We start from the raw sequence: 20599 nt of genomic DNA on the forward strand, positions 1-20599 counted from the left end.
CGGAAATACAAAGGGCGCACACCGTGGATCTGCAGTGGCTCCCTGCACACTGCAGAGTTGTTAGCAACAATGCAGCTGACAAAGCTGCCTCATCTGCTCTGCTGTCAGGTCAGTCCAGGATCAGCTGCCTCAAAGCTCTGCTGATCCCATTAACGAGAAAGGATGCAGCAATACTTGTGTCACCGAGTGCTTGGAAAATGCATATGTCTACCTTGACTGACACAATGCAGCAATATGCACCTCTTCAACTGATTGACCTCAGGCGTGCCATCAGGATGCCACCAGGGCTTAGCAAGTGCGAGGAAGCCATTCTACATCGACTGCACTTGAATGCGGTCTACACAGGACATTACCTGTACAAAATCCTGCTAGATTTTGTACAGGTCTTCACCTCCATAAAGGTACAGGTACACCTGCAGGTCTTCACCTTCACAAAATTCTGCAGGATTTTGTACGGGTCTTCACGTCTTCATCTTTTTGCTCCACATGTGACATACGATAAGACGTCCACCATGTTATATGCGTGTGTTCAAAGTACACCGTGCACAGTCTGAAACTTGTGCAGGCCGCCCGGTGTGGGACTTGAGTTGAGGGCTGTTTTGGGTCCTTTGTCGGATCCCAGTCAGGCTGCACGTGCAACCACAGCTTTCTTGGTGTTTCTTTGTAGCACAGAACCGGACAGCGTTTTGCGAAAAACTTCCTTTTGTATGTGACAGAACTTTTTGCACATCATTCAGCACCTTTGCATTTTTATAGTATATTTTTAACACAAAAGTGCTTTATTCCGGGATACACAAACCTTTTACTGACGTCATATCCACCACAGAAATGATGCCAGTACAACGAAGCAAGCGGCCTGTAAAGGGTGCACCCATGTACACAGGGTCTTCTTGCGGGGTAGCAACCTTTAGAACCAAAGAGTACGTTACACTTAGGGTTGTTCGTTTTCAGGTTTTATATTTTAACACGAAAGTGTTTTATGCCTGGATACACCAAGATTTCAATGGTGTCATATCCGTCATGGAAATGACGCCAGTACACCTTTGGCGTAGCGACCCGCCAGCAAGACGTCGCTCTTCAAGCACACCCACAAGACAGCCACTGACCCACAACTTATGCTCAGCTGCAGATTTTTTCTGCACATTTCACTCGTGTTTTACCGATTCCTATGACACAGCAATCAACCACAGTCTTTTTTTTCTTTTCCCCTATCATCTGGCGTATAACAAGCCAGCACGATGGCTCGGCTAACATAGCTGTTTTCTATTCAATTAAGTCTCTTTCTCTCTCTGTTGTCTCTTTATCAAGCTTTGGCCAATCCCCCCACTATGGATACAAAATACTTAGTGGGTATGTTTTTAGGATGGCTACACAGGGAAATTACCCCTTAGAACTACCAGTTGGTCTACCAATGTTGGCCAGTTCCGTATCCATGCCAATCCTACCACACTGTAGAACTACCATTATATCCATTATTTGCAGCACATTTTCAAGGTAGCAGTTGCAGAATGTACAGCATCACTCTATTAACATAAAGATATTAAAGACAAGGTTCAGAACTGTTTCAAAGATGCTCTTAAGCTTTACTGCAAACATGTGCTATACAAATTTTTACACTGTGTCCAGCTATGTCTTAGTAATGTGATCACTCTGTCTAGTTGGTTTTTCGTTATTTGAAGGGTTAGACGCAAAAAAAAACAATATTATAGCCGTTCCACTCGACGTGAAAGCTGACGGAAGTGCAGAGAAAGTGATTCGCCATGATGGGCTGTAGCGCCGTTATCTGCTCACTGCTACCACCTCATGCAATTAAAATTTCCCGCCTTCACAGAGCTCGAGCACTCCCTGCCTGAAACTGCACCAGCGGGAGTTCTGTTCTTTTTGTGCTTGCTATTCCTCCTGCACGTGCTGGCATTGTACTGCCACTTTTTTTTTATTATTATTATCGTAAAACCCAACCCAATGAGTGTTCCCAACTAAATGACGGCGGGAGTTGCCACTTAATTACGTACATTTTGCCTCAAATGTGCCTAGTTTTCTTTGCGCAAAACAACGGGGAGTTGTTTGACAAGCGCCAGCGGTTCACGGGTTTCGAACGCTTATGAATACATTACCCGCTTGGCTTTCGAAGCCTCTGGGTTATGCCACGATGACGGAACACCGTGTGGCTCTACTTGAGTCCAGCGAGCGAGCTACGACGACAAGGCGAGCCCCTAAAGTGCTCTGCACTTAAAGTGGGCAGTGACGGTGGAAAGACAGGACAGAAGTAGAGCACTTGTGTTCTGTCTCATCACTGCCCCTGTCTATTTTTGCCCTCAACCCACCAAATCAGCTATGTATAGCTCTGGCGTGCATTTTCAAAATTATGAAAACAGGTTGGGAAAATATTTGGTGGACATTCGCCAGAGCAGGGTAGAAAATTGCCCAGAGACAAGGACAACATTTGACAGACAAATGTGTACTGTGTCAAATAATGGGATATAGCAGATGTCAATATTTGGCATGTGCAAACCGCATATTGACACTGTATAGTATTCACACCTACTATCTTTCAAATACAGTTTTCTCAAACTCCAAATAGCCATAATTTTTGCAAGAGCGCTGTTGCCTACTTCTTCAACCATTCCTCTGTCAAAAAAATGAACAATATCTCTAGAATTGTTTTTTGCTAAATCGTTTAGAGGAAATTTTTCTAACTAAGGATAGGGGCACCTTATGTTGTTTTATTTGGGGGAAAATACAGGAACAGGAGGAATGAACAATAGAGCACTTCAAATCTTCCATTGTTTCACATCCCTCGCCTTTAACTTTAGCATCAGTAGACATCCATATCAATTTTTAAAACTACCATAATGCTCCGAGAGAACACCCTCCCCCAAAACATTGCCCACCCCTCTCTAGCGGTGAGATATTTATTTTAGTAAAAGACCTCAAAGATCGCCCATTCCCTGACATCGATGGCTATGGTGCCAATTTGTGAACAAAATAAATGTGAATCATACATTCCCGTGTTGATTCAGCCACTTATTTGTCCTTTCTGTAATTGATCCGAAAGTTAGCCCATCTCGTATTTTTTCTTGATATCTCTGCAGTTTTGGTTGGCGGTGAGGTCGCTTCACTGTAGTTTGTCGCACCCGTCCCAAAAGTTCGCCCATGCCGTACTTTTCACTTGATATCTCTGTACTTTGGATGGGCGTCCTTTCGGAACTTAACAGTAATCATTCTAAAAAACAAAAATACAGCGCAAAAACTGTTTTTACTTTCAAAGAAGGTACATGCTTGAAGCTATCTGGTTTTACATGCGAGAGTGTCCTTTTCAGGGAGTCCTGTATGAATTACCTTACAAAAGCAAGGGCAACAGTGCATATTTAAACAGTAGTTTCTCACCCCTGGTATGCACAGGTTAAGGTAATGCATATAGTATACCTCCTAGATTTCTACTCATCATACCACCGCACTACAGTTGAACCCCTTTTTAAGAGACACCTGCTGGGGAGCAGTTTCTGTCTCTTATATGAGATGGTCTCTTATAAGCAGGGAACCATGGTTTCACTTACTGGTCAACCCCTAGTTCAATGTAGGCACCGTACGACTAATATAAGCACAAAGGAGCACTACAGCATGCTGCGAAATATTTATTAAAATTTATATTTTGCCCCCAGAATTTATGAAGTGGTTCTGAATATTTGTTTGCTTCATGGCTGTATGTATTTACACTGTTTTTCACAGCAGCTTCAACAAGCTTTCGCTTCTTTCACTGTTCACGGAAGGTGAACCGTAGATGTCGAGTTCACAAGCCAGATGAATGGCCAGAGCGCACAGCTTCTTCACTGTGTGCTCTGGCTATTTATCACGCTCGCAGGACTCATCTATGATGCTTCTTGATTGAGAGCTACTCAGTTGCACTGCGCACTCCTGGTATTCTTGGGTTGTGCAGAAGCCCGCATGTGCAGTCGCGCTTGTACGTATGGCGGTAAGCTTAACCACTTCTGTATGTTTGGCAGGGCTTCTCGTTGTCGTTTCATAGCTGACTGAACCCCTGTGTGTTTGCTGAAGTTATAATAAATAGCGACTTCACCACCCATCTGTTGTCCCCAAATGATTCCACGATGGAAGCAACTGCAATTAGTGACTGGTCGCACTACATCTGAAGTTAAAATGTCTGTTACAAGTGAGCTTGTTGACCAAAATTCAAGGATAACTTGTTCTTTATAACCAACTATCTTCTAAACCCGATGTTGTTATAAAAGGTAAATTTAATGGGAAAAATAGGGCGGCCATCCATCTGGGTGAACAGTGTCTCTTATAGCTGACTGTCTCTTACATCCATGCCTCCTATAACGAGGTTCAACTGTACATGCAAACGTTGGGACACCAAAAGGCAGGTGGATAAATGCCGTGTGTCTGCCTGCAATTTTGCGTTACGACTCGGGCAGTGGGAACAGCTTGATGACCTGCGGCCACTCCTCGACGGGCCAGACGCCGTTCTCCTCCACGTTGGGGGGGCTGGCCTTCCAGTCCCACCGCTTGATTGGCTGGAACCAGTTGGAGCCGTAGTTGGCCTCGATATACTTCTCCGTTTCACAGGGAACCCGCAGCTTGATGTCCAGAAACTCGGTCCAGCAGAGACGGAACTTGGGAAACGTGTACCTTCGGAGACAGAAACAAGGGTAGGCGGTCAAGAAAGCCAAGGAAAGCAAAGGGGAAAATGTGGTAGGTCAGATTGGTTGATTGATTGTAGGATTTAACGCACCGACGCAACGCATATGATGAGGCACAACGTAGTGGAGGGCTCCAGATTAATTTTGACCACCTGGGGATCTTTAACGTGCGCCGAAATCTCGAACACACGGGTGATTATGGTTTTCGCCTCCATCAGAGAAGCGGCCGCCGCAGCTGGGAATCGAACCTGCGACTTTGTGCTCAGCAGCAGAACGCCTTAGCCACTGAGCCATTGCTGCGGGTGTGTGATAGGTCAGATATATTTTTTTGAAAGAAAGAAAGAATGTGGAGAAAAAATGCCTCCCGGGTGAGATCTGAACCCACGACCTCCGGAATACGCGTCCGGTGTGATGACCACTATGCTACCGGCGGGGCTATTAGCCCCTCCGCTTTCTTGGGTATTTATCTCAAGGTAATTTTTTTCCTGTGCTTGCGGGTGGTAGCCAGCGCCACTTCAACTGCTTGGGGTGAAGGGGACATTCTTTTTAAAACCCCTGGGTCGTCCCTCGAGCGTCTACAACATGTCAGGAGCGGTCGACCAGCGTTGAGCCCTCTTCCCATTATAATTCGCTATGTACCTTGGGAGACGTTTACAGTTAGAGTAAGAACGCAGATGCGTCTGACGAAAAGGGTTGTGAAACAATGACAATGGGTTTTTTGAGGTCAGCGAGGTCGCATGAATTCAGCAAAGACTTTTCTTCCTCTAAGGCACTCCCATTCCTCCCCTTTTCTTATTTTTGTGATGACAGCTGGGAATTCAAGAAGTTGGCTTTGCTGCAAAACAGTTTTGCACCTCTTAACCTCTTAACTTCAATCTACTAAGGGGGCACACTGCCCTTAAAACGGCTTCTTTTAATTTTCAAGTAAATGCTGTGACACTTGTCAGTATTGCTGCTTTTTTTCCACTGATTTCAATTATGGCATTGTTTTTTTGATTCAGTCAATTATTTCCCGATATAATAAGTGATAATCAATCATTTTTGGAGGAACAGTAGACAAAACAGTGCTAGTCATAAAACAGTAATCTTCATATTTTCCAATACTATGAACCCTGGCGAGTGCAATAAGACAATTGGTTTTTTGATGCACCGCTTGGAACTAATTTTACAGCTCATTAAACTTTGGTGACACCAGTGGCAAGGAACCATTTTGAATGCCCATTTCAAACACCAAAGGCACCAAATACTAAACACCATACTGAGCTTTGAATATAAGGCGGAGTATGAATTTCAGACTACGGATTTTGGAAAAAAGCCTCACTCTATATTCGAATAAACATGGTAACTGCATAAACAGACATGAGGTGCAGTGAAAGAGGTAGTGAAATTAAAACGTTAACAATGTACAGTTGCAAAACTGGCCATCACACCACAACATTAGACGCAACATTTAATTACAGGCACATAACCTCCAATTCGACAACAGAAGCCAAGGTTTACACAGGAAAGAGTGGGATGCCAACTACCATGTTACACACCAGAGCACACTCTATGGTGGTGGGAAGACACAGAAGTACAAAATATATATCATTTAGGAAAAACAAAAAATGGAACTTGCGTTTAAGCAAGGGCTACACTTACTTAAACTTTTTCCCCGTTCTTGCCTGTGTGCCACCATTCCAGATGTGGTCGTCCTCTTCGTAAAAAAAGAAGATATCGAGTTTCACGTCACGATCCCTGAATGACAGCTCGTAGCTGTCTTCAACCTAGTTGTGGTGGGCGAAAAAAGCGCGGAAAGGTGATCAACAGCAGTCATCATCACAATGATCATCCTCATCAGCCTAATAACCCTTTGATGTCCAAAACTTTATTTTGCTTAAGCGTGCGAGGCATTTTTTATGATCTAAAAGGACTTCCGACATCACAAATATGAAGTCAGAAAAAAATTTGATTCATTAGGACGGACACTAGGACACACTGGACACTGGGAAACACTGGGCACTGGCTGCCCATATATCACTTGAACAAGAGAGCTACCTTTGTCGCCACAATTTATGGTTCAAGTGAAGACAATAGCGCAAAGTTTGTACTGTTATCACTTGTAATAACAACGAAATTGCACAATTTCAGTTACCTGTCACTAGCCCGTTGAGCCGCCCGGGCTCGATGCGAGTTGACCCGTGTAAACAAGACTTTTTTTAGGACACTTAAGTGCAGGCTGCCCTCTCTTCTTAATTTTCGAATGCCTGGGATCCTTTGTCTGTTGATAGATGGTGTTTTAAAAGTCGAAAACACCACAAAGTGCGAGAGAAAAAAAATATTGTTCGAGTTGTTGCTCCTAAGCAACACTGGGCATCAAAGGGTTAATGTTCACTGTGAGATCAAGGCCCCTCCCAGAGATATTAAACTGCTCCTTTCCTACAATGTTTGAGTCCATTCTTTGCCCCTTGCCACCACATTCTCTTTTCTCATCCCTTCTCTGAGCTACCAGTCTTCCCCTTCTTCTCATACAGCACAGCACAACACTGCAAATGCCAAAAAGAGCGTGGGCTTGACAAGCCTTTACCTTTCCAAACAAGTGCGTGAGGGGGATGTCGTGAGTCGAGAAGGCAGAGATTATCTCAGGCTTGTAGTCCTTGATGAAGATTCCAATGTCCACGTCTGTTGTGTAAGGAATCACATCACACTGCCTGAAGAAGCCTGCAGGACGAAAAAAGACACTTTTCTGACTTTATCGCCTGTATATTTAAACCATAACAATGCCTTGTCTTTTCATACACGCAGCCAGTGTCGCTGGATAGACTTATGAATTGTGAACAGCCCCATAAGATACAACAGAATATGACAGATACAACAGGAAACGACAGAAATATACGACAGAAAGTCTTAAAAAAAGAACAAGTGCGTTGCAATGAGCTTACAAGTTTAAATCTGCAGCTGTTGAGTTAAAGCACTCTTTGCTCCTTATTCAGTTCCAAGAGTTGAGCAGTAATAGTACGGTTAACACAAAAAGTAATAAAGCTAGGAAAACAGTCATGCGAGTGAAGGCATGCAGGAATGTTTGTTGCCGTGCATAGTGTAACATTGACATTCAGCATAGTTGCCCCCAGATCGTTGTGCTGATTCAACCTGCTTCTTGCACTCTGCAAATGTGCATTCACTGTAACCAACTGTATACATAATATGCTGCTGACTCCAGCGAGTGCAGCATTATTTGTTTTTTTTGCTTCAGGGCCGGAAAGCCTTCAGCAGTGCTAAACGATGCATTCAGCTTATTCTAATACAAGTCTTATTCATTTGAAAGACTGCCTCATCCCATTACAAACAACGATAGCAATTTTATCGCAAACTTGGAACAAATAACGAGATAATAAAAGAGTGCTGACGCAGAATCTTTGTGTTGTTTTCTCACTGCTGTGGGTGTCTACAAGCCCGGTAATTGTAGAATGGAGCATTAGATGGTCGACCGCAGTGCAAATAATTATTTACAGCCTTGTTCGTTTGTGGCAGTACTATAGGTTTTGACGAAGTGAACACCAAGGAGGCCGCCATCTCAGGACGGCGCTCTTGACGTCACTGCTCTTGTTGCACCTCGGCGACGGTGTAAGATATACTTTTAGGTGTGGACACGGTGGCCCAAATGACACTTTGGAGAAGGTAGCGGCCTCAGACCTCTGCCAACATTTCGGCAAGGGAACTTGTCTTTTGTCTTGAAAAAGACAAGCCCCCTTGTCGAAATGTTGGCAGAGGTCTGAGGCCGCTACCTTCTCCAAAGTGTTATTTCTATCTGGTGACCATCGTCAAAGCCCCACCATTACCAAAGGTTAATTCTTTCAAGCTCAACCGAGTTGCATTTTGTCTCCATGTCTCTTTTAAACAACCCATTCTGCGCAAGTACAACTGGCGATCTTACCGAGGCAGGTTCCACTGCTGATCCAGAAGGGCACATCCAGTTCTCCCAGAAGCTGCTTGACTTTGACGAGGAGTCGGTGCACTTTGAGGCGGAACAGCTCGGCCTCCGGAGTCTCGTCCCGCCCGTGAATGGTGTGGAAGAGGCGGGCACGAGTGGCGTTGCATTCGATAAATGGCTGCTCGGTGGCAAACGTGTCTAGCTGTGAAGGAGCGAAAGAGCGAACGCCACTGGCCAGGTCGCATGGGAGCACTTCCACCCTGGAAGGGAGAAGATTTCATATTAGTACCTCCTTCGCAGCGAGGCACTACTTCTCTGCAACGCGCCAGAAACAGACTAATAAGGTACGTTGTTGGGCTAGTTGGTCAATCATACTTTTAAGGGATGTATAGCACAATGAAAAAACGTAGGACGGAAAGGATGCACAAGGACAAAGCGCTTTGGACGAAGGGCTTAGGTGAATGCAATAAGGGAACCCTATGAACCCCGGTGAACGTAATAAGGGAATCAGTTTTTTTGATGCTCCACTTGGAAGTAATTTTACAGCTCATGAAACTTTGTAGCACCAGTGGCAAGGATTCTAATGCTCATTTCAAACACCAAAGTTTGATGGTGTTACATGTTTGTGGAAAATTATTTTCCTCCCACCCCTGTAACAGCCCGCAAGGGCTAACAGTATTGGAAATAAATAAATAAAATTGGAAAATATAAAGATTAGAGTTCTTTGACCAACACTGTTTTGTCTAGTGTTCCTCCAAAAATGGCTTATCTCTAATTATCTTGGTAATTGCCTTAGTCAAAAAATAATGCCATATTTGAAATCAGTGGGGGAAAAGGCAGCAAGACGGACAAGTTTCACAGATATTACTTAACAATTAAAGGAAGCTGTTTTAAGAGCCATGCCCCCCCCTAAAATTTCCGTTAGTTCTTTCAAGTTTGTGATAAAATTGGTATCGTTGTTATTGGGACAAGGCCGTCTTCGTAATAAACCAAACCTGTATTTTACCATTGTGGCCTCTTTAGACGCAAATGTTCCTGCACTGAAAGCAACACCATTTTGCCCCGAACAAAACTGTCACAACGAACTACTCAATCTTTCGTATACAGAGTCAAAGAGAAGCTGCACAATGCCTTCGTGGTCCTATTTAACTTTTACTGTGTGGAAGCTGTGGTAGATGCGTACTCACTTCTCATATGCGCCGTCACTGTGGACAAACTGCAGCTTGTTGGCAGGCGTGACCAGCTTGTCGAAGGAGGTGACGTCGCTGCTGTTGGAGCCCCCCTCGACCGCTGCGGCGGGGGCAGCGGCATGCCACCAGAAGTTCCCGGGCCGCTCGTGAAAGACGACAACGTGCAGTGCATTGTGTTTGTGGGAGACCAGGTAGTGCGTCGGGATAAGCACCTCCAAACCGTGCGCGAGGACCTTGGGGTTGGGAACGCTGAGCTTCGAGGTTTGGTAGCCCACGCGCGAAAGCAGGTTCAGGAAGTCAGCCTCCTGCACAGAGATGGTTTCATTTCGTTTGTTTGTTCCTTAGCCCTTTCACTGCCACTCTCAAGATAACTTGGGCGACCACACGCGCACACCTCATGCCACGCCCAAGTATATACCGTATTTGCGCGCATATAACCCGCCCCAGCATATAATCCGCACCCCCACTTTCAGCCCGCCGGAAAAGAAAAAAAATATCTCCTCGCGTGTTGACCGCCCATTAGATACAGGAAGTGCGGCACCAAAGCAACTGCTCAAGCTACACATGTAGACAGAAAAAGCGTACATTTAGCAAGTAGAATACACTGACTGCAAGGCAAAAATCAGAATTCACTACAGTTAAACCTTGATATAACGAAGTTGTACTTGCGGGCGAAAATTTCGTTAAATCGAGAATTTCGTAAAATTGAGGTTTCGATTTTACAGTTAATTTAGCCAGTTATTGAGGTTTCAAAGCCTTGCGCATCGCTCAAAAACAACTGCTATGTAGTTACCCCTCCACTTACAGCAAAATTTGTACTAAAACTGGCCGCGAAAATTGTGTGAGTTAAGAGCTTCAACACTTAGGCAATGGAATATGGATACCCGACACTAGTTCGTGTCGTCGTAAAACCAGTGCTTTTTCCGCAACGCCTCATTAAATATGATAGAAGACTAGGTTTCCACTTTTTCTTTTTTTCATTTCGGTCACTACTAAACGCCGCTATTAGTCAATTGAACCCGCGTCCATGCTCCGTGAACTTCACCTCGGCGAGGTGCTGGTTCGAAGTTACGCCTCTTTTCGTCCGTTCAGTGGCAGGCTTAGGCGCGGTGTTGAGGGGTGCGGCGGGCCAACAGCGGAAGAAGCTTTCGAAAGACTTTTTTCATGCACAAAGGCTCTGCTGTATGGGCACGTGATGCAACCACGACACTGGAGATAAAGCCATGATTGAGATTTGAGCGGAGTACACACGGACCGCTTCACTTTGTGGAGCAGCGCTTACGTGCTCCCGCTAAAGCGGAAAGCTTATTAAATATCTTATGGCCAAATTTGATTAAGCAATCACTTTTATGCACGCTGAGCCCTAAAGAAACCGATTTCTCCAAATCACAGCTGTCTAATAAACACGTTTTGACCACGTTCGGAGAGCAATTTATTGCCACCAGCACTCGATGTTCAAGCCGTAGTGAAGAAGTCCGTAAGCAGTGCTTGGCGTTTCTTGACCAGGGTGGGCTTTACGTGACGCTCGTATGCTGACAGCGTTAACAAGGCTTGCTCTTAAACATTCGTGTGCGCCCGCGTGCCTCCGCAGAACGTCGATGGCACCCATCACTTCGGTGGTCTTCGGTTTCACCGACACTTCCTCAGGCTCTTGTTCGGAACACTTTTCTTTCTCTTGGAGTGCTCATGCTGCTTATAAGACTCATCTAATGATGGACGAACAAAATGTAATGTGGTTATCAGCGAGCACAACCTAGAGCAGCAGCACGGCAGCACCGCGAGCAAGGACGCGTAAATAAAACACTTGAAGTACGCTTCGGTAGCCTAAGCATAGAGGGCGCTGGCGTAGGCAACGATGGAGACGTCAAAATGGGGGCCGCACTATTAAACCGTCCATGACCGCTAACGGTTATTGAGCAGCTTCTTTCATCGCTTTTAATTGTTGTCAACCGCATAATTCACCGCTTTTCTTTCATTTTAGCCTTTAAGAGTTAATGTGAGTACTGAATGTTTTCAATGTAGGCCCTGAGAGGCAAAATAAAATGTGCCTCGACCGGAACTTCGTCCTTCCTTTCTTACCATGACTTCGTTAAATCGAAAGTGCCGCACAAAATTACTTCGTAAAATCGAGATAAAAATACATGGATTTAGCAAAATTTTGATAGAAAACTTGAAAAAATTCGTTATATCACGAATTTCGTTAAATCGAGGTTCGTTATATCGAGGTTCAACTGTAATAAAATTTAGTCATTAAAGTGCGCTCGTCCTTGTTTTTTCTTCCTTGTCCTTGTATGTTTTGCGCAATCACTGCCATGGAAGGCTTAGTCAGTGTTACTGCGTAAGAACTTCACCGCACAACGCGCATTGCCGTGAAGCTGCACTGAAGGAAAAACCCCGCGTATTATCCGCACCCTTCCATTGCCACTGAAATTTTTGCATTTTTGGTGCGGGTTATACGCGCGAAAATATGGTATTCATGTTGCCTCTTTACCTAGCTCCTTGCCACTTGCGTGAAAACTCGCGTGAAAACATTATTGTGGGTGAGTCATGCCATCTATTAAAAAGTCACCTCATAGGGAACTCTTAAATAACAGTTGGAGCACATCTTTCTTCAACTGCATTGCTTTGTCTTATTTCAGCAGCACGGCCGTGTTGGCTGTAGCGAGTCGGATGCGAACAAATTAGCACAGGGAGTCTCGCTATCTGCGTGTTAGCTGCCAGCTGCCACTTTGTGTGGGGCGTTGTTTTGAACGATATTATACTAAAAATTAAAGCCATTCCACTCAACATGAAAACTGAGGGAAGTGCAGAGAAAGTGATTCGCCATAATTGGCTGCAGCGCCGTTATCCGCTCACTGCTACCTCCCAAAGCAATTCAAATTTCCCGCTTCCTTCCGTAGCCTGAAACAGTGCCAGTGGAAGTTCTGTTCTTTTTGTTCTTGCTTTTCCTCCCACACGTGCCAGCGCTGCACTGCCACTTTTTTTCGCTTACTATCGCAAAAACCAACCCAACGAGCGTTCCCAACTAAAGGAACAGGGGCGCTGCCAGTTAATTACGTATATTTTCCCTCAAATGTACCTGCCTTTTTTTTTGCGCTAAGAACGGGGAGATATATGACGAGCGCCACCATTTCACAAGTTTCGAACAGTTATGACTATTTCAACCGCTTGGTTTTCAAAGCCTTTGCGGGACGCCCTACGACAGAACGCCAGGCTCCACTTGGGTCCGTTATCTCGCGGCACTGCCTGATTCCGGCAGTCGCGTGACATCAACCGTTACAGCAAGCTACGACGACAAGGCAAGCCCCTAAAGTGCTCTGCAGCACTTACAAGTTTTCCAAACACCTGGATAGCCTAATTAACAGGTAATTATTCTCTTAATTAATTAAGTGTTAATTTGTTTGCATTCCACATAACTTTTTTTATTGGTAAGGCGATCCTGAATAAAGTGTTCACATGTCCTGCCGACCACCGTAGTGCACTACTAGCATAAAATTCCACCGAATGAACATGAAAAAAAAGAAAAAAAGGACAGGAGGGAGTGAGGACCAGCCATAAAAAACTTGGCTGTGAAAGAGTTGGGGGCCCAAGACAGAGTTTAAAATCGAACCTAGAAGATCCGCCATTTTCTGGCTTTCTCCCTCGGTTTGCCAAGGCATTACATAAACCAGGCAGTGGGTGGGTGCTCGTTACTATGGGGATGTTGAAGTGAACTCTCTAAACTGTCCTTCGTGGCTTCACTGTTTAGCTCAACTAGTGCAATTCTTCGTTTCGCTATCCAGTGGATGCCTGGAGCCTTGGTCTGTTCATAAGTTTTGGAATATAAACCTAAAAGAATCTTTTGCCGCCATTTCCCGAACTTCCAGAGTGCCAGAGTTCCTCGACACTGTCACAGGCTTCAAAATTTTTAGTCATTTTTTCTGCGGCTGATATCAACTTTCTGTTTTACGTACACCTTTTACCGACCAAACATGGTCGAAATTCTTGCCCCATAGACATACAAATGAGAGAGAGCTATGCATTCACTAAATGCTGCTGGCAAAGAACGCTCCCTCACCTTTCAGGCAAGCACGGTTTCCAACATACTATACTCGGTGACAACTTAAGAACGGCACCGGAAGTTGCCGCTGTGCCTTATCACCATAGCCGGATGTTTCTCCGCGCGGCGAAAGTAGGGCGTTACTGGGAATATTTTGAACGTGGCGTGAGCCGTTCCCGTGATTTTTTGGACTTAATATGCTTATAAACGACTCCAGTGATGCCAAACAAACTGCGTGAGACAAGGCAGACGATATCACGCATACATAGCAAACCCCTTTCAAAATGCGTGCGCACTGACGTCACGGGTCCGGTGCTTTGGCGGAGTGATACACTACATGAGGTGGTGCCGTTCTTGAGTTGTAACCGAGTATAGCAGCTAAATACAAGTCTTTACCAAAATTCGTCCATTTTTGGCTTGTTATGCATTAGCATGAGCAACAACTGCTTACACTCTACTCGGAAGGGGGGTAGAATGAGATTGGGGGGGTTTCTTGGGGCCAATGGGGTCGGAACGCGTCCCGGCTTTGAGTCCCAGTAAACAAACGAAACGGAGAATCATGCTAGTTGAAAGTACAAAATGCTGATGCAGATACAAGCTCCACATATTTCCGTAAGAGAAAGCACAAAGCCTACCTTCTGTGCTGCAAAGTGACCCAGGGAGCCGAACTGAACAAACGTCTGCCCGCGAGGGAGGTCGAAACACAGGGGCCGCTCTGCTGGGGCCGTCTTCTCTGCGAGGCACTGTAGGATGCCCGCATCCAGGATAAACAGGGGGAAGCTCGTCTGCGCTGCGGCATCCACCACATCCCGGATCAGGCCCTGCAAGTTGCCCCAACGATAAGGAATGCATAAATGAATAAAGGCCAAGGCCAAGGCTAACTTAGTTGGGAAACTTAGGTCAAGTAGTGACCCCGAATCCCAACCATGAGGCAGAGATAATTAGAAGGATAAGAATGGGGTGGAGTGCATACGGCAGACATTCTCAGATAATGAATGGCAGCCTACCATTGTTCCTGAAGAAGAAAGTGTATGACAGCTGCATCGTACCGGTACTCACCTACGGGGCAGAAACTTGAAGGCTCACTAAGAGGGTTCAACTTAAATTAAGGACGACTCAGAGCGCAATGGAGCAGGAAATGATAGGTGTAATATTAAGGGACAAAAAGAGAGCAGAGTGGGTCATGGAACAAACGCGTGTTAAGGACATAGTAGTAGAAATTAGGAAGAAGAAATGGACGTGGGCAAGGCAAGTAATGGGAAGGCAAGATAACCGTTGGTCGTTAAGGGTTACAGAGTGTATCCCTAGAGATGGAAAGCGTGGCAGGAGGCGGCAGAAAGTTAGATGGGCAGATGAGATCAAGAAGTTTGCAGGGATAAATTGGTCACAGTTGGCACAGGACCGGGGTAATTGGAGAATAATGGGACAGGCCTTTGCCCTGCAGTGGTCGTAGATAGGCTGGTGATGATGATGATGGTGAATGAATAAAAGCAAAAAGAAAGAGAGGGACGGTGAAGGATATGTCTCTTGCTCTTTCATCAACACCATCATCAACATCATATCGAAGTCCATTGTAGGATGAAGGCCTCTCCTATAGATCTCCAACCAATCCTGCCCTGCACACCGGAGTATGTTCCTTGCCTCAAAATGTCCTTATTCCATCCCTCTACTGAGCTAATGGTTTTCCCCTAATTCCAGTCCCATCTCTCGGCAACCATTCTATTACCCTGATTTTTTTATATTTATAAGAGTGCGTAGAAGCAGATGAGTGAAAAGTCAGACACGTGAAAAACAATAACAACAACAACATTTAATTAAGTATCGGCAAGGAACTTGCCTTCTTCAGAGTAAGGTACAGACTTACTCTGACAAAGGCAAGCCGCTTGCTGCACGTAAGTTAACCCTTTGTGGTTTGTTGTCGGGCAGGGGCCGTAGCGGTACACTGTCGGGTCATGCCATACTTGGGTGTTCAAGTTTAAATTTTGCGGTCTTTCTCACTGCGCTGCGCCCGAATTCTTTGAATAATACATGATGCGCCATCTCTTGAGGTATAAGGGAACTGAAGTTTTCTTCGTTTTGCACTAGGGTGCAGCACAATGTTCAGCACGGGCCTTCTGGATTTCAGAGCGTTTTCACGTGCACGCTGTTCACTCAGAAGCACGGCCGCTTTCTTATCGCGTGCGTTCTACGGTGGTTCACTTAGCGAAAATGATAATGACTTCAGTGAGGAAGAGAACTGCGTGCCTCCATCAGTTACAGACAAAGAACATAACTGCGGTGAAGAAAGCAGCGTGCGCATCTTTACTCAGGGAGCAACGCATTTTTTCCGAAAGACAATGAATATTTGTTTATTTATTTATTTGGATAAGTGCCCACAAGCAGCACGATGCCTTCAGCATGGTGCACAGAGGAAACAAAGGAAGGAGAGGAAAGGAAGATGTTTACAAGAGAGAAAGAAGAGCATAAGGAATGAAAATTACACCAATGGAACGAACATTACATGGCTGACTCGCACATAATTCTACAACCCAATAGAACACACTCAGGCTTTAGATGCATTTTTAACAGCTCGGACAAAAGTGCCGTAACAGTCAAAGATAGGTGGTGAAAGATTTTTTTCCGGGCATCTAAAGGTTTCCATGGTCAATAGTCTTATTTGGAAGCACACACAGCGTCAGAATAATTCGAAGAAAGAGCAGCGAGACCTTCAGTACTGCCGCAACATCATCCAACAGCTGGTGGGTGATCCAAAAGCTCGAGCCAAAAAGCGGGGCCCGTCTGCACGTATGGATTGTCAAGAAAGGCTACTATTCGGGTCTAGCCGTTTTATGTACAAGCTCCCAGTCTGAAGCAGCGAGGACTGTGCCATACACATATACAGAGGAGCGGAACCAAAAAAACTGATGGTTTAAGATGACCTAACACCGCCCTACAATTTAGGCCGCGACCAGCTGTATGCGAGAAATTAAAACTTATACCCTTGAGATTCTACTAAACTGAACACTTTCCTATATTCACATGTGCTTACCCATGCTGGACCAAAGTGCTGAACAGAATCTTTTTCCTGGAAAAAGGGGAAAAAAAATTAACATGATACTGCAAGACTGGGGTGTACGCAAAGCCTCTATGCTTCATTACATGCACCATAGCTTACACGTAACACTGTACAGGCGATCCCAAAGTTTAGTGGGGCAAATCTGCATGCTAGCACGATCTGTGGTAGATGCGCCGCAGATGGTGAGAGTACGTCAGCAGACCTGGCTGATTTATCTCGAAGTTCTGACACTTGCCTAATCGCCTGCTCAAATGAAGCCATGTTTCTACTATAACTGCTCACCAGAGGAGCTTTCAACACTTTATGAGAGCATTTCCCTGCCTATGCCATGAAGAAAACTCGGTATTAGGCGACGTGCACTTTCCACTTTGCCAGCAATGCTACCATCCCCAGCCTGCGTGATTGCCAGGGTTCATGATTTGCCCGGTAGCTCATGCCATGAGGAATGACCGCACGTGAATAAATTTGGCTCGTAGCCCAAACTTACGCCCGCCTCAAGGGAACATGGACGAAAAAATTTCAGGCATGTATTAACTGCATTGATTTTTGCAATGCAGGAAGTGAGCTTATTGAAGACCACTTACTTCAGCAAAAACTGGCATCATTAAAAAGCTTACAAAGAAGGGTGTCCCTGTTTGAGGTGAACGCGCAATTGGTTAGACTATACAAACATTGAGGGAGAAATGAACCCCTGGTGGTGACAATTTAAACAAATCGTTGCAACCATTCCTTTTCATGCCAAAGGAACAGGCAAATCAGCGGTAAGTTACATCGGCCATACGCCGATGCAGACCTACTTGCATGAGGAATGGACAGGTGCCGTCAGATGTAACTGGAGCACGCGAGCTGTGCCCGAACCGCATAGGAGCAGACAAAAGGAGCAGAAAACGCACACATGCCTGCCGACGGTGATAGCCCATCTATGCTTCTCAACCCACTTCTTTTAACACGGCTTCGAGCATTAATCGCAGCATCCTGGTCTCAGCGATGGCTTGCGCACATAGCATGTGATAAACTATTTATGTTCAGTGCGCGATTGCACGACTACATAAACACAGCTGCAAAAGCATGGAAAAATGCAAGCAGCACAGTGGATAAAAACTCCAAAGAGAAAAACGGGGGCTTTCAAAGTACCTTAATAAATTCAGTGACAGCTGTACTGATCCAGCTAGAGAACATTGTTTTTTTTTTATATACAGAAAGCCTGTCCTGTGAACTGCAATTAAGATGATGACTCAATGTAAAAGTTATACGGCCTTGCAGTTCTTTACAATATTGGTGGTAGCACAATTGGTGGTAGCACCCTTGCAATGTAGCCTCAATGCAACTGTGTTATTGAGCTAAGCTCGACAGCAGCTTGGTGGGCCATGTCTTGTCTTCGTTTTCAGTTCACATTGTAGGCTTGCCCAACTAGACCAATCGCCGCGAGCTTGAAAACTGTAACAGGGATTTTTTTTTTTTTTTTTTTTGTGCATCTATCGATTATGCGCGACGGCGCTTCTAGCAATGAAATGATAGCGGAGACTCCCCTAAGCTTTCGTTCTCCCATGAAATCGGCTGTTTGCACCGAATGAAAATAAAAGTGCCGAAAAAGATCGTGCAAGTAAAGAATAGTGCATGCCAATCGATGCCCACCGAAGTCCTTGAACATAGATGCCGAAATCAACCCGCCAGCTCTAAATCGTTTAATAACATAGGCTACTACGGGCATTGTCTACCAGAAAGAAACTTCTTGAATGTACGACAGCTTACATTGCTACATTACACCGAGCTATTCTGCTCAAACTCCCATCGCGCTTCGGCCGACGGTGAGCGAAGAATGAGCACCCTCACGCTTAAAAATTTCACAACCATTACCTGCTTGAAGATGTACTGAAGAACAACCGACTGAACGGCAAGAAGTACCGCACCACAGCCGAGCAAACAGACGAGCCTGACTGCATTTCTTCTCATTCAAAACTTTGCCGCCGCACCGTGACCGCGCGTAGAGTTGGCTTCACTGCATATCGCTCCCGGCGCGGACAAGTGGATAAGTTTGGGTCACAGTGTACCCAGCGTGCTATCAGATGTACCAGAACGTTCAGGGAGTTTTTAGAACGGTATGGATAGCAAGCAACGGCGCTGGCAGGTCAGGCAGCGTAAAGTTATCCGTCCCCGTTGCTACGGCAGCTACGGTCGTCAATGTTACAGGACCGGACCGGATTGTGTTGGATTGAATTGGATACGCGAAACAAGAACTACTGCTCTTTGCTTTGTCGCATTTCGAAAGCTCCAGCGCTCCTTGGAGTCTTGCGCTCCTTGCGCTATGCCGAGAGTTGCGCGAGTTTACTGAATAGACAACCGCTGAGTAAACTCTACGGCAGTACCTAAGCAATTAAGTTCCTTCATGCCCTTTGTAAAAGCTAATAAATGGACATAGGTGGTTTCGTGCGAGCTCCTGGTGTCTTAGAAAGCCGGAGGCTAAGACAGTCTTCGAGCGTTGCAGCGAGTTGCCACCAGGAAAGTTAAACAGGCCTCCGTGGATGCCACTCGATTAAAAGGCTTTTAAATGCAGAGCATTTCTTTAAAGGGACAGACAACCGATTTTTGTCGAGTATATATTCTCTATGCCAAATGAAAGGGCATCACTTAAAGCACCTTGACGAGAAACGGTTTTGCTGATAACGCCCTAGAACTTTTTAAATCGAATTTTTTGATCTACGAGCCGTATGTGTCCCTCCCAAAACTAATGCTGGCAACCATGACATAGAGTAGCTCGGCAACATACTTTTGTCTGTATGCGAAATAAAAAACAATGTTTAAAAACTTGTCCCCAGCTAAAAAAGTTTGAATCGCAGGCTTTCCTGTTCCTTTATGTGTTTTTTTAATACAAAAGTCTATTTTGCACGAATGCGCCATCTGTTGGGATAGACGATAGGTAGAATCTGGCTTCACGTTGTGGAGGCGGGAAGTTCGATTCTCCCCGGGCGCGACGTTTTTTTTTTTTTTTTTAAGCTGCCGTTGGCGTATTTGGAAACTGAAATCAAATATTTTGGCAGAACAAACGCCTCTGCCCCAGGCAGAATCGTCAAAGCTCCTTCACTTGGTCTGTTTACTGAACGCTGCCGTTGATTCTGGGCATGGAGGCTCAGTTAGCCACACTGAGAGCAACCCAGCGGCGGCGGGCGGCGTGTCTAAAAAAGTTTCAAAATAATGCTAAAAAATACATATACAATTTAAGTTTGTACAAATACATGTGATAAAAGGTTTCCAATACGTAAATAAACATTTAGGCAGTTACAGTAGCTGCTAGGTTTGCAGGTCACGTGACAGGGACACATATTGCAGTGCCAAGTTTCGACACTACGAACCGCCACCCTTCCGTTTTCAGGAAGTTTGCTGCCAAATTAAAATTATTTCCGCCAGTTTGTTTAGAAATTGCTTGTGGTTATCGGGCTTTATAAAACGCTGGCTTTCATATGAGCTAGAGAACATATACGTGACAAAAATCGGTTGTCCGTCCCTTTAACTCACGATGTCACCCGGCGTTGGCGTGCCTCGGCGTCCGCAACAGCCGTTCCAGGTGCGCCCTCTCCCCCACTCCTCCTCTCCCGCATCACGCTACCCTCCTCGCTCTCAACAACAGGTCCACACCCCTCCCCCTACACTATATAAAAAAATAATACTTACCGGCGCCTGGTTTCGATCCCACGAACGCAAGGTACATGGTGCTCTACCCACTGCACCACAAAGCCGACACAGAAT

General features: G+C 45.3%; 1 protein-coding gene across 1 annotated transcript; it reads right to left on the reverse strand.

The window, feature by feature from the left end:
* Nucleotides 1-937: 937 nt before the first annotated feature.
* Nucleotides 938-19044, reverse strand: LOC144163017 (ribitol-5-phosphate transferase FKTN-like). The gene is made up of 8 exons (XM_077693792.1): nucleotides 18713-19044; nucleotides 16829-16864; nucleotides 14436-14621; nucleotides 9759-10066; nucleotides 8575-8831; nucleotides 7228-7361; nucleotides 6303-6427; nucleotides 938-4650 (listed from the first exon to the last, which is right to left on the reverse strand). Exons 1-8 carry the CDS (start codon nucleotides 18806-18808, stop codon nucleotides 4422-4424), a joined length of 1371 nt encoding a protein of 456 aa, XP_077549918.1. The 5' UTR covers nucleotides 18809-19044; the 3' UTR covers nucleotides 938-4421.
* Between the last annotated feature and the right edge of the window lie 1555 nt (nucleotides 19045-20599).

Source organism: Haemaphysalis longicornis, unplaced genomic scaffold, assembly GCF_048455015.1.
Source record: "Haemaphysalis longicornis isolate Haplotype H1 unplaced genomic scaffold, Haemaphysalis longicornis Haplotype H1 scaffold_12, whole genome shotgun sequence".
Lineage (NCBI taxonomy): Eukaryota > Metazoa > Arthropoda > Arachnida > Ixodida > Ixodidae > Haemaphysalis > Haemaphysalis longicornis.